Source organism: Meleagris gallopavo, chromosome 2 (genome assembly GCF_000146605.3).
Source record: "Meleagris gallopavo isolate NT-WF06-2002-E0010 breed Aviagen turkey brand Nicholas breeding stock chromosome 2, Turkey_5.1, whole genome shotgun sequence".
Classification (NCBI taxonomy): domain Eukaryota; kingdom Metazoa; phylum Chordata; class Aves; order Galliformes; family Phasianidae; genus Meleagris; species Meleagris gallopavo.
The window spans coordinates 41339756-41353114 of NC_015012.2; the positions used below are offsets into that span (position 1 = coordinate 41339756).

The following is a 13359-nucleotide window of genomic DNA, read 5'->3' on the forward strand; positions in this document are numbered from 1 at the left end:
CCTAACCTTTGTCAAAGTAAACAGCTAAAATCAAGGTCCCTTGTCAGGAGTGGCTTGGCTTCATGAACCTCAGCTCCAAAATCAGCAGGACACCAAAGCAGGTGAAGGAGGAGGGGAAGAATGGAGAGATACAGCCAAACTTCCACAGCAAGAAAGGAAATGCTGTGCCGGCAGCCTGGACCAAGCAGCCCTGAATTTTAATTAGCCCCTTTTCATCTGAATGGAGAACTCAGACCTTGTCCTGGTGGGTGGGAACACAGCAGACATTTCAGGACAGGCTCTTTTCCTGGGAGAACAGAACTTTTGGAAAAAAAGGCTGTTGTAGAGTTAGACTAATCAGCCATGCTCTCTTACACCTGCTGCAAGCTGTGAATGATTTTTCCTATTTGAATCATTCAACTTTGTCCATGCTTCAACATTACGGTTTACAGGTACCCTACTCTTTGGAGGAGTAATTTCCATCCTCAGGACACTCGCACTGCTACAGCCCATGAAGAGGGTCTTCTGTTTGATGTGTTCATAAGGTGAGTGCTTGGGATGATGGTAGCTTAGTCAAAGGAGGGTCCTGACTGCCCCTTAAATTCTCTGGTAAGAGAGCTCACGGCTCTTGTGCCTAACAGACTGGATTAAATAACAGCAGCATGGGATTGACCAGCTGGGAGTGTTAACCAGGTAGTTTTCTGTAACTTGCCCAGTAGGTCCCATGCAATTTGCTGGCTTTGTCACCTTTAAGAGTTCCAGCACAAGCCAATATACCAAGGGCTTTTCAGTAATGCTACGGCTTGGGACAACGGGCTCTGTCCTGGTGCTTCCATCCAGGGCATCTGCAATGCCTTCATCATGGAACAGGGGCAGAAACTGGATTCATTTCTCCAGGTGGGAATATGCAGACTGTCTCCATTCCCATCAACCTTCTGTTTGGAGGTATCCAAGGGCAAGCACTTGTCCTCTGCAGTTCCTGCTCCCTGTAAGCTCCTTGGAGACCAGCCTCACTTACAGCAGCTGCAAGCAGCGCTTGCAACACTTGCCCATGCTGTGTGGGTGGCCAAGCCATCATCCGAGCAGCATACAAAAAGACTCATCCTTTCTACAGGTAGACTCAAGGGACAAGCAGCTAATCAATTAACAGCCTCCCAAGACAAAGAATACCACAGTGAGTATTCAGGGCTTTGGGTTGCTGTCATTAAAATAATTGCTTAAACAATATATCTAACCAGCGAAGACTAAATAGGGAAATGATAGATAATTATGAAATTAAAAAACATGAGAGATTAGCTCCCAGTGCTACATCTTTTAAACAAAGCACGCCCTCATTTACATTCAGAAAATGAAGACAGGAGAATAAACACTATAGTTGAAGGACGGAGTCTTGAATTTAACTACCCTGCTCTATGTCCTACGTTTATGATCACAGTCCATGAGAATTTCAGTTCGGTGACTGCAGTCTCCTATGCAAAAACTAAGCCCAAAGTACAGTGCACAGCTCCTGAGGCTCACTTAATCTCTGTTAGATGAACTGAAAGAATGAAAGAGATGTCAAAGGTGATGCACAGCAGGCCTGCTGGAGACACTGCTGCCTGGTACCAAAAGAAGAGCTCCTTAGCCTTATCAGATTCCTCAGTAGAAACTTTGTGCATTCCTAGGGAGAGGCTCAGCAGCAGGCAGCTGGATAACCCAAAGCTCAAGGCAAGAATGATGGAACAAGCATAACTGCTTTGATCACTGAGAGGAGAAAAGAAAACCCCTCAAACTCATCATCCCCCCATATGCTCTCCAACAAGGTGCTGCTAAGAGGACATGACAGAACTCAGAGTTCAGAATTCCTCCAGAACAGAAGTGCTGATCAGATATCCTATTAAATACTGCATTTTAAAAGTAGTGTCAAGTTAATGTTTGTTTTTCTTACTTTTTTTTTTTTTTTTAAGCTGAGTTGTCATTATTGCTAGTGCCAAAATAGAGCACTGAAAATAAAGGCTTTTAGAACTGAATGTGCTTTGTGCTATCCTTGGTTCCTGCATCTGCAAGAGCAGGCCAAAACTATGTTTCAGCTTAGGAGAAGTCTTCTTCTTCTATTTTCTCATTTACTTATTCAGCATTTTTTAACCTGCGACTTCAGTCCCCTAGAATTTTGCAGACTAAGTCTAAGGGGTCAAAAAAGGAACAACATTTAAGTACAAATATATTATGCAAAGCTCTGGATTGGTAGATAGTTTAGGGTCTATAAATCTAAAAAATGTGAAATCAGGAGGCCAAAGCAGCACCAGTTTGGTTCATAAGCCTTGTAGAGGATTACAAACACTGCAAAACAGGAGTTGTATTTTCCATGCTGAGCACAGTAGTCCAAAATAAAAAGCCAGTATTTCACTATCTAGACTTGAAATGTGGAAGTACCATTGACAAAAGAGAATTAAAAGATTATGTTTTCTGCATTAATTCATTCCAGGAGATTATAAGACAAAAGAAGAAAATGAAAAAGCATATACTGGAATTTTCTCCAGAGGAGAAACAAGCTGTGACCTCTTTAACGTATTAAATGAATTAATGATCTACAACTTCCACCCCTCACCCTCTTGCTTCCCAGTGGGAAGCAAAATTGTGCCATCTAGTGGGACTTATACTAAGCCTTAACCATACATTCTTGCCAAACCCTATGGACACCCTACAGATCGCCATCATTTGAACAGGCTCGTTGTACAGCATGGGTCTTGGATCCCATTTTGCTCCCAAATTAAAATCTGTCCCCTACCAGAGCTGAAGGAAGATCATTTGAAAGGGATTTGCCCACCCTGCCTGGCTTAAGAGCAGGAAAACCTGGAAGTGACATATCCAGGAAGTGTCTCACAGGGTGGCCAGAGTGTCACCGACAAACACAAAACAGGGAGAATAGGATAAAATGGGGGAATTTTTCATCCCTTGAGGCAGGCAGTTAGGAAGATTTAAATACATCCCACAAAGTCTGCTATTTTCCAGGGGCCAGAGAAAGGGAAAGGAAGTTGCTCTTTCATTTATTAGCTAGATTTCTTCTTGACTTCTGAGTTGATAGAGAAAAATGGTTTTCATGAGTCTGACTTGGTAAATTTGGAATGTCAAAGCCACGGGGTTCCCCCTGCGGATGAAGAAGCTCCCATTTGCCTGGCAGCCAGAAACCCTGTTTTGACACGCTGGATACATATAGAGAGCTGCTGTATGCAGATGAGACTTGATTAAAAACAATCCCATTTCCTTGAAATCTTTTGTGACCTTAGTTAAGCAACAGGCCTAATATAGACTTCAATATGATCTTTTAATCTTTGCTCTTTATGGATTAATGTTATCTTCATGCTAGACAGACATTTCAGTGCAGTTTTTTCTTCTGTGCCAGTGATAGGGGAAAGCCCTATCATGTATGACTGCAATACTAAACTCAAAGTACTGCAAATGACTTATATACCCAATTATCAAAGGCAAATCTAATAAAACTTGATATATTTTCCTTGGGAGCATGCTTTATTGCCTCAGTCAAAACAGGTGAATGAGTAACAACTCCATAAGGAGTTTTAGTATCAGAAAAAGTAAAGTTCATTGGACAATACTCAAATAATTAACAACTCTTTCCTCTACAAACACAGTGAGAAGTGTTTCCCAACAAAACATAAGCTGTTTTTCTCCAACTCAAAGCATCCCCTGGAATAGTTGGATCAATTCTGTGCACTGGGAGACCTTTGTCTTATTTGAATCAACATGGAAAGGAATCTTAAGAATGTTTTGGTCATTTCTTTTGGATTTTTACTTCTCTTCACTGCTTATGGAGGGCTCCAGAGTCTACAGGTAAGTGGAGCATCTTCAAATAGCTGGCAGAGAGTTGGCCCGGAACTGCTTCTGCCAAGTGATAGTGTGAAATCCCTCAGTCTTTCCATAGTCTTTCCATATGTATATATATGTATATATGTATATAAAAATGCCTTCCTCACAGATTTACAATATATTTATATATATCACATAGGTATAGATATATTCATGACATAGGTTAAGACATCAACATAGCATGGGTTACTATCCCTCACCCAGGTCCATAGCATCTACTAAATAGAATTTTCTAGTACTTCTTCATCAGTTGGAATACATGCATCAGTGTACTTCTTTAGATCCACAAAAGCTGTTTGAATGAAAACTAAGTTTCTCTGAGATATTTCTCAAACAAATATATTGTAAAATTGCAAGCAAATTTCTTTTCTGGAGAAGTTTTTGGTTTTGGAATACTTCTTAATTGCTGTATTTTCAATATTATTAAAACACAGCAATATTGAATAATAAAAATATATTCCTAACTCATTAAATAATGTAAGCATGAAACAATACTGTAACTCCTGACTTCATGATATAACATAGTAATTAAAAAAAATTATTTTATACAAAACGCAGGCCACAGCTTATATTGAAATTAACATCCAGAAACACAGAAATGAGATAGGTTTTAAGAGAGATTTGAACACAACATACCATACACCAGAGCATAGCTAAAAAAGACTGAGGGGAAACTGTTGCTTTCTTCGGGACAGATAAACACAAGGAGAAGCATTTAGGACTAGAATGTTGATCTAATGACAAACACATGTATCTCAGCTACCTATAAGCAGGGTTAGGCAGGATACCAGAAGATGCCCCTAACCAAGTGGGTTCTGGAAGGATTTTCCAACCAGTGCAGGAATATGAATGCTTTGAAGGTGAAATTAAACATTATTATTTAGGCTTTTTTTTTTTTATAAATATAATATGATAATTATCTGCAGTAACAAGAAAGGGCTAAACTCATGTCAGAGAATCATAGAATTGGAAAAGACCTTAAAGATCATCAAGCCCAATCACAACCTAACGAAACTTACCCTAACTCTAACAACCCTCCGCTAAATCGTGTCCCTGAGCACCACACTGAAGGTCCCTCCTATCTCCGTACATTTACCTCTTCTCTCTCAGATTAGTTTCTTTTTGCTAACACTGTCGAATTCCAAGCTCAGGGAAGTTCTACAAATGGATGGAGGTGTTACAAATTGGGAAGACTAAAAAGAGGGGCAATGATAAACCTCAGAAGTTGCAAGTCAGCCCTAGCACCTGAAACCACACATGTTTGGGTTAAGCACTGCAACATCCATGTCCCCTATCCTGCAAGAGGGAGCGGTGCTGACTTACAAAGTAAATCCCTTCTTCTCCACTGTATTTTGTTGGCTAAGGAGGACTTCCTGTGACACAATCAAAAGGTTATTTTATTGCATTGTAGTGTGTAGGTGAAGAACTGAAAACAGGCAATGTTTATTTCAATGTTTCTCCCATCCATCCCCAGAGAAACTCCTAACAGTTAAGAAATCATATGATTTTGAAAGCCTGGCTCCACATTCTTGGAGGCTGTAGCTGACAAAATCAGACATTCAACTTCTGATGATCAGGAAATCTCTCTGCCTGTTGACAAAACAATTATTCCAGTCTTCAAATGCGCTGATACCATTCAACAAAGAAAATTCTCTCCTCACCTCCGTGTCCTGATGGGTGATGAATTTAGACTACAACAGACTGCAATTTAAACTAAAGAATTTTTCACTGTTGCCAAGTCAGCCCTTGCAATACAGCACTAAGAATATTCTTGTTTGGGAAAAAGAAAGAAAGACAAAATCCATACGAGATCATCCTTTGTTCAGCCTCCTTTCAACGAGAAACTCAAATTACATTAAATAATCTAAAATTGAACTCACCAAAGTTTTGCATCTGAGTAATCCTCAACTGGTTCAGTACTATGCCTTCTAAAAGGGGTTATACTAAGAAAATGACAAATTCACAGAGTCCATTGGGGAAAGGACTTGGTAACATTCAGGCCCAGCTTCCACCTCCCTATTTCTGCTCAAAGCCACCCTCTGTACATCACAGTGGCATACAACTGTGGTAAAATCTGTCTCAACCATTGTTTTTGTCTATGCAGAGCAGTCTCAACTCTGAGGAAGGCCTGGGCGTTGCTTCCCTAAGCGTTCTCTATGCTGCTCTTATCATCTCATCCATGTTTCTCCCTCCAATTCTCATCAAGAAGCTGGGCTGCAAGTGGACCATTGCAGGCTCCATGTGCTGCTACATCGCCTTCTCCCTGGGGAACTTCTATGCTAGCTGGTACTATTATCCAATTTAAATACTTGAATCCTCTTTATTGTGTCTGGGCTAGATAACAGTGAGGGCAGAGTTCTCTTTTTTTTCAACCCCCACGCTACCCCCAAGCTGTGGGTTTGAATATTAGGTGCAAAAGGCATTACCTAAAGGAAGAGGGATAAATAAATTCAGCAACAGGTAGAGCAGAAGTAAAAAGATGCAAAAAGCCAGAATAAATACATCCATCCATCCACCCACCTGAAGCTGCTTCTCTAGCTCCTATGTACTGCAGGGATTTCCCTTTAAGAAAAAAAATGTCAAAACAAAATCAGAGGTTTCTTTTAAAATCCAAATGACTATTTGATCTGTTTTTGAAAGGATTGAAGAGAAATCTGGCTCTGTGAGTAGAGGAGTTGAGTTCCTACCAGGCCACTTTCGAAACGAGTGAACAGTATACTCCTGCTCTCTAGTAACAGTGGATGCAACTCTACAGAGTAAAGGTGTTGTGATCCATCTTCTGAGGAGCAGATGCAATATAATTACAAGGGGATTGAGCACCTGGGCAGAAAGCCAGCTAGCCTAGATTTAGCCCCTAGACACAGCTGGGAGTGTTTTCAGATCCTAAGATTTGTAAGGTTAGCCCTTTCTTGATTTCACACAATAGATTTGCTGAATCACACACAGGATAAATCTATTTCTTTGATGTCTGTTTTTTGCCTCTGGATCTTTGGATAAATGATTATTATGCTAAAGATGATAATTCTGCTAAATAAAGTCTTCTTTGGCAGGTACACACTAATCCCTACCTCTGTGATCCTGGGCTTAGGAGGAGCACCACTCTGGTCTGCCAAATGCACTTACCTCACCATTGCTGGCAATTCATATGCTGAGAAAGCAGGAAAAATTGGGAAAGACATTATCAACCAATACTTTGGGGTCTTCTTTCTGATATTTCAGTCCTCTGGAATCTGGGGAAATCTTATTTCATCCCTGATACTTAGCCAATCTTCCAACAAAGGTAAAACATATTTTAAAACTTGGCACTTCTATTATATACATGAGCTAGTTTTAGATGATGGAAGAGCATATTTCTGTAGTTGAGCTAGTGACCCTCAATTCCCATCATAATCAGTAAAAACAAGCACTTCAGATATGAGCTAGCTCATCTGCAGCAGATCTGCTAAATTGCTCTGGAAATGTCTATTTTCTATCAACACTTCATCAACTATAAAGACAGTTCAGACATCTAGCTTAAAAATAGATGTCTATTGAATTCCTCTCATGTCTCTAAAGCACAGATAGGCTGCTGGCAGTGACAGTCTTCTAGATCTGACTTAAAGTAGATTAAAACAAAATACAAAACACTGGAACAACCTTTTCACAAAGCCTGTAGTACTGAATTAGTTTGCTGTTAAGCATTCACAGTTAGTCAAGCTGGTGTTGGCGTTCACCAAAAATTAGTGCTTTCAGAATTGTCAAGAAGAAACAGAAATAGCTGTTGGCAGGAATCTGCGTGCCAGGATTTCTCCAGCACATTTCAGGCTCAGACAGCAGATGTTTATGTAGGTTGAAGAAATCACTCAACGGCACTGCCCTCACTTCCCATGCTTGTAATTGGCATAAGCCTTAAACAGGCAGCTGTGAAGATAAATTAATATTTGGACACCACCTTAGAGATTCTTAGCACTACTGTGTATTATTTTTATTGCAGTCTCCCACCCATTCCCTGTACTGTCAAAATCAGAGCAGGATGGACATGGAAGGGACTTTCCACATGCACTGCTACTATGAGTAGCAAGAAGCTACCTCTCTTCCTGGGCTCAGTTAAATTGTATGTTCTCTGGGGGATATTCAAATAGGTATTAGGTTAAACCCAATTGTCAGAGAGTTGGTACCAGGTTTTAATCTTTGAATCGTTGGGTTTATAACAAGATAGTTGTGATAATTGTGGAGAATAAACCCAAACACCGTCAAAGCAGAATGCTAAAGAACTTTATCACTTGCAGCAGAGCCCTGCTGACCTGATTACTGAGTCACATGATGTCTCAGGAGGGACCAGCTAGTCTGATTTCATTTGCGGGGCAGAGGATTTGGTGCAGTGGTGGGGTCTGCAAAACATTTTACTCTCCTTTGCCTCACAGTACACATCATGTTAAGTGACGATAATAAGAAGATTAAAATACTGGCCATCTTGTAAATCCCCCATACTTTTACATTTGAGGATGTTCCTTGAACTCCAAAGAAACTCTAACTTGTACTTATTTTTATCAGTTACATGGGATTTCAGGAAAGGCTGCTCTCCTGGGAGGTGTGCAATGAGCAGCTCTCAAAGCCAAAGGCCATGTATATCTCAGTGACGAGCAGCCATGCTACAAGCCATACTTCCCAGCTATGCTTTGTCAGCAGAAGAGAACTTCTGGCTGGGGGTTAGGGTCTCCAGGCACTCAGTTCCTTGCCTCTCCTCTGACAGTGCAGCAAAGGTAACTACTACCTGTATTACTCACTTCAAACGTGCTTAAAGTTTCATGGAGCAGTAAGAAAGATACAGTATTAGTAGACAGCATTAATGTATTACTCGCACCACTGAATCTAGAAATAGCAAGGCAAGCTGCTCCATGATGGAATGCTACAACAAGGGACAGAAATCAATGTAAATTAAAAGAGTCATCCTTTCTCATTCACCAACATTGCACTTACTATCAGAAGAACAAAACAAACCCTGCCTTGCAGTTCTCATACCACTAATCGTGTGTTCATCATCAGATTATACGTGAACAGATAAAAAAACCCAAACAAACTTGTTTCGCACAATTCTGTGCTTTACTAGTGTGAGTCACAGTTTGCATATGGTAACTTGACTGAGGGTTTGCTCATCCAAAGCCATGTAGCTATAGCCACTGACTATAGTAAGGTAATTATTTTCTTTATATTTTGATCTATATTGAACCTAAAGTTGTTTATGAAGTGAACAGCTCTTTCACACTGCAGCAGCATTGATTGGAAGCAATGAGGAAAAGCACACTAAATGCTGTTACTCAGTAACTCAACTCAAAATTACAGACTAAGTCCTGCTTAAGGTACACTGTATCGCTCTTTACTATGCGTGGACCGATGGAAAATTCTGCAACAAAAATATTGAAATAATTTTGTTTTTTTAATCATCTTTTCTCAGTGCAAAGCTTATTCATGCACACACTTTGGGTCAGTATTTTGCCTTTACAAATGGGGTCCTAAAGGAAGTGGGCACAGTGTCATGAGGACACACAGGGTGTGTAAGCTTGTGTGTGTGTGCAGCTTTGGCACAAGCCCAGCACAGGGCTGAAGGGATTAAACAAAGCAAAGGTCTTACTCCAAACCCTGCCATACTGTTCTGTTCAAATATGCTCTCAAATTGTAATAAGGCTAGTAATAAACTAATAAAGCCAGGAAAAGCCAGTTTCTTAGAAGACTGCATTAATGGGTAATCATAACTTGAATTAATAAAACAGAAGATGTCTCAAGGTGGTTTCCATTCCTATATCATACACAGAAATTTCCTGAATAGGGACAATGTGCTCTTCTGTAAGAGCAGTTAAGCTCTGCTGTAAACTGAAAGTCCTTTCTTGCAGTGTAATGTAAATTAGAAGTTACAAATAAACACTGGAATTTCAAATAATGCAAATTGAGACTGTAGTCAGATGTAAGCTTCTGGCTTTAGTCTGTGTCTTCATGTAACTATCAATTCCATGTTCTGTCTTGAGAACTGTTTTCATTAAACCAATTTTTTGTGCATGTTAAGCTTGGATTCTGAAGTTAACATCTGTAATTGGAAGGATTTGAAACCACAATTAGGCACTGAGTGCTAGATTCCCTTTTCACTACATCCTTATATATATAGTATGCATTCATCTGATCTTGTCTCTGTCTTGCCTTTCTTTCTGTTTTTTTGGTTCTTACTGAATTAGTGGAAATCTCAGAAGAAGACCTGGCATGCTGTGGGGCATATGATTGTGAGAGCAATACCACTAACACCACTGCCTTGGCAGAACCCTCTAAGACCTTGGTCTACACTCTGCTAGGGGTCTACACTGGTAAGTAATCCACAGTCATCAATGAATAGCACTGATAAGGAACTTAATATTTGTGAAACAAAGTATGATATTGTGGATTAAGTTTCCAACTTTCTACTTCGATCCAGTTTGCTAGAAGGAAATAAGACAATGAGAGCTGTAAACTACTCCTTCCTAAAAGGTTTCAAATGCTGTGCGCCAGTGCCACATGATTTTTGTCTAAAGGAACAAGGCTTCTCACCTGGAGGAAAGATGATTCAGATTAGAATTGAAAGTATGCTTACACTGCAATTTGAGTATTACACAAGCTCATCCAATTATGCAAGAGAGAATTTTAAATCCACCATTTTTAGTATCAGTAATAGCAAACTAGTTACTGATGGCATCAGGTTGATTCATATAGACCAGCAGAGGTCTACAGTGCTAAGAGCAGCTCTTATCTGCTGATGGTTGGACTAGATGAACTTAGTAGTCACTTCTAACCTTAACGATTCTATGATTCTACCTGAACTCACCAGCCATCTGCAGATGCCGATCAGAACAGGCAGGAGTGTTCTAACCCGTGTACCACAGTTCAGCATGAGAACTGTACTGTAATTAGAGGTGGATGTGAACCACAGCTCCTAGAACATGCAGTCATTCAGGGGGAGGTTTTTGGATCCCTGCTGAGATTTTACAACTTCAGTCAATTCTCAGCTGTGATGCTTAATTTATAATGCTTTTGTGAGAAAATCAGAGATAAAAAGCAGCAGTAGGTGAATTGGCACATCTCTCATTTAGTAACTACAGCTGCTATCGACCTTCCTTGCATAGGGCTAGAAAGAAATCAAAGACAGAGAAGACTGATGCCATCAAAAACTGCAAAGACGAAAACAGATAGGTAAAAACACAGCAACATTTCATAGCAATGAAGAAAGTTCAGAATGCATGTGTCTCAAAACAGGCTCATCTCTAGATAAATGAGAAGTATTTTAGCAAGGCAGAATGTGGCCTTATTAAAATATTTGTTAAAATATCTTAGCCTCTGCACACAGATATACTCTCAATGCTGAGACAGATGCACCGAACTTGTCATACACTAAAGCGGAGAGTGTGCAATCCAGCTAGAGCCAGCACTTCACCAGGCAAGTCCACCACAGCAAACCCTCTCTCCTGTGCAAACCTCCACTCCTCCAAAGTGAGAAAACACAAAGAGTATCCCCCCACTTCCCTTCCAGAGGGTGCTGGAGCTGATGATTTTTGTTAAAGGCAGTTTTGGCTCTCAGGTTTAAATTTAAATGTGATGACTAACATATACAGCAGTCCCTTAGGCTTTGCTCATGCAAAATGAACGCAACCTTGCTGTCTACTGACCTTGTGTCAGTAGGGTTTCATTTTTCTTTTAAGCTTTTAATAAAAGACATGTCTTTTCCTACCTCGAGGGAAACCAAATAACTAAATATTTCATTTACAGACATTTTTTAAATGTCTTTCTTGTTTGGTTGCTGAGTACACAATTTGCCTGCTTAGGTGGAACCAATAATAGATAAGCCTCTTGTTCATTTTGTGGATGTTTCTTTTTATGGTCATACCAATCACTATTAAGCCATGCAGTTATTCATCTCCTGTAATCACTCTTGATTCATTTAACATATTTGTTAGACTATTTGCCCTGTAAATGCAAATATCCTGTTCTCGTAAGTCTTGTCATCAGCCCAAACATGCCAATGAACACACTGGCAGAATATACACCACTATTGTTTTACAGTCCAGCTACTACATAGAACCAGTACAGTGGAGAATATAATTTCATTCTAGGAAACACGGGTGAGAAATAATACATGCTTACAAAATGTAGCAATTTTCTGTAAATCTGCTAACATATTTGCGCATTAAAAGTTCACAGAAGAGAGGATGAACACACAGGAGCATACCAAACAGGCCATATGAATGAGGTGTTCAGTTCTCCTCTTGCTCTGTAACTCCACTTGGTTCCATGGATACTTTGCTAATGTTCACCAGCAAGAGAGGAAATACAGTCATGCCTTTTACCTGTCAGAAACTGGTTGCCAATTTTTGTCTTCACGGGTATTATGAGCCACAAATATCTTCTTGATTACATGAACAAAATCTTTATGATTCACTCCATGAGCAGTGTATGTAGACTGATGCATACACGATCACTTTTTAACTACTATATGTACTCTTTTATATGCTGCTTCTGATAAGAAATTATAGGTTCAAAGCTGAAACACATCTTTTTCAAGAGCACAATTATTCACTATCATCTTAAAAATAGCACTTACTCTGTACTTAAAGCACAGTTCAGAGATGATTAAAAAATAAAAAATAAAAAGCCAACAGAAAATGGCTACATATACTGGGATCCAAGACAGCAGTTCTACTTCTAGCACGGTATTTTTCTTTCCATGTATTTGAAGGAAGATCCACCCCCCAGCCATGAACGCCTTGGCACTGAAAATGTATATTCCTCTCTTGTGTTGATTTAAAGCCTTTTGATAAACCCAGAGGGAGCACTCTCTGGCCAACTCCCAGTCCCCATGACCCCTGCCTTGCCCTGGAAGGGTGAGCCGTCACCCTCAGTGGCCATGCAGCTGGCCTGGCGGCTGTCATAACAGCCAAGTCACAGCTAAGCAGAGGGGATTTGCAAGGTGTACAGCTGTATGAAGAAGATGTGAGTGTAGATCAGGCCTCCTTGTTTACACAGAATTGGCCTTTACTCTGAAGCGGAATCAGATTCATCTGCCAAAACATCCCTTGCAGAGCTAAGCACTAAGTCAGAACAATAACAGTAACAAGCAATTTCCCATCCTTTTTTCAGCATTCCTTATTTTTTTTCATGAACTTTTTGTTTTGTTTTTGCAGCTAGTGGTGTGCTAGCTGTGTTGCTGATTATTATATTTCTGGACCAGATCAAATCTGACCAAGCAGAGACTGAGAAAGAAATACAAAAGACACCATCCTTTTGGTCTACGTTCCTAGCAACTTTCCAGCAGCTTAAAGATAAAAGACAGTGTCTTCTAATCCCTCTGACAATGTACAGTGGGTTTGAACAGGGATTTCTTGCTGGTGACTACACAAAGGTGTGGATGACAATGAAAATCTATTTCTGTCTAATTGTTCTTTGTGCCTTTGTGTCCTACTAATTGCATCTGATCTATATTTACTTGTTAAATGAAGATGTTTTTAATGGTGATTTGTGGTT

General features: G+C 40.0%; 1 protein-coding gene across 3 annotated transcripts in view; it reads left to right on the forward strand.

Annotated features, from left to right (window-relative positions):
• Window positions 1-13359, forward strand: part of UNC93A (unc-93 homolog A) — a 20493-nt gene continuing 7134 nt past the window's right edge. The window contains exons 1-7 of one of the 3 annotated variants that reach the window (XM_010707081.3): window positions 1-101; window positions 432-524; window positions 3609-3807; window positions 5948-6129; window positions 6894-7123; window positions 10050-10175; window positions 13020-13237. In XM_010707081.3, the coding sequence (XP_010705383.1) occupies window positions 3721-3807; window positions 5948-6129; window positions 6894-7123; window positions 10050-10175; window positions 13020-13237 (843 nt within the window). In that variant the 5' untranslated portion in view covers window positions 1-101; window positions 432-524; window positions 3609-3720. The other 2 variants (XM_010707079.2, XM_010707080.2) reach the window with 2 other exon arrangements.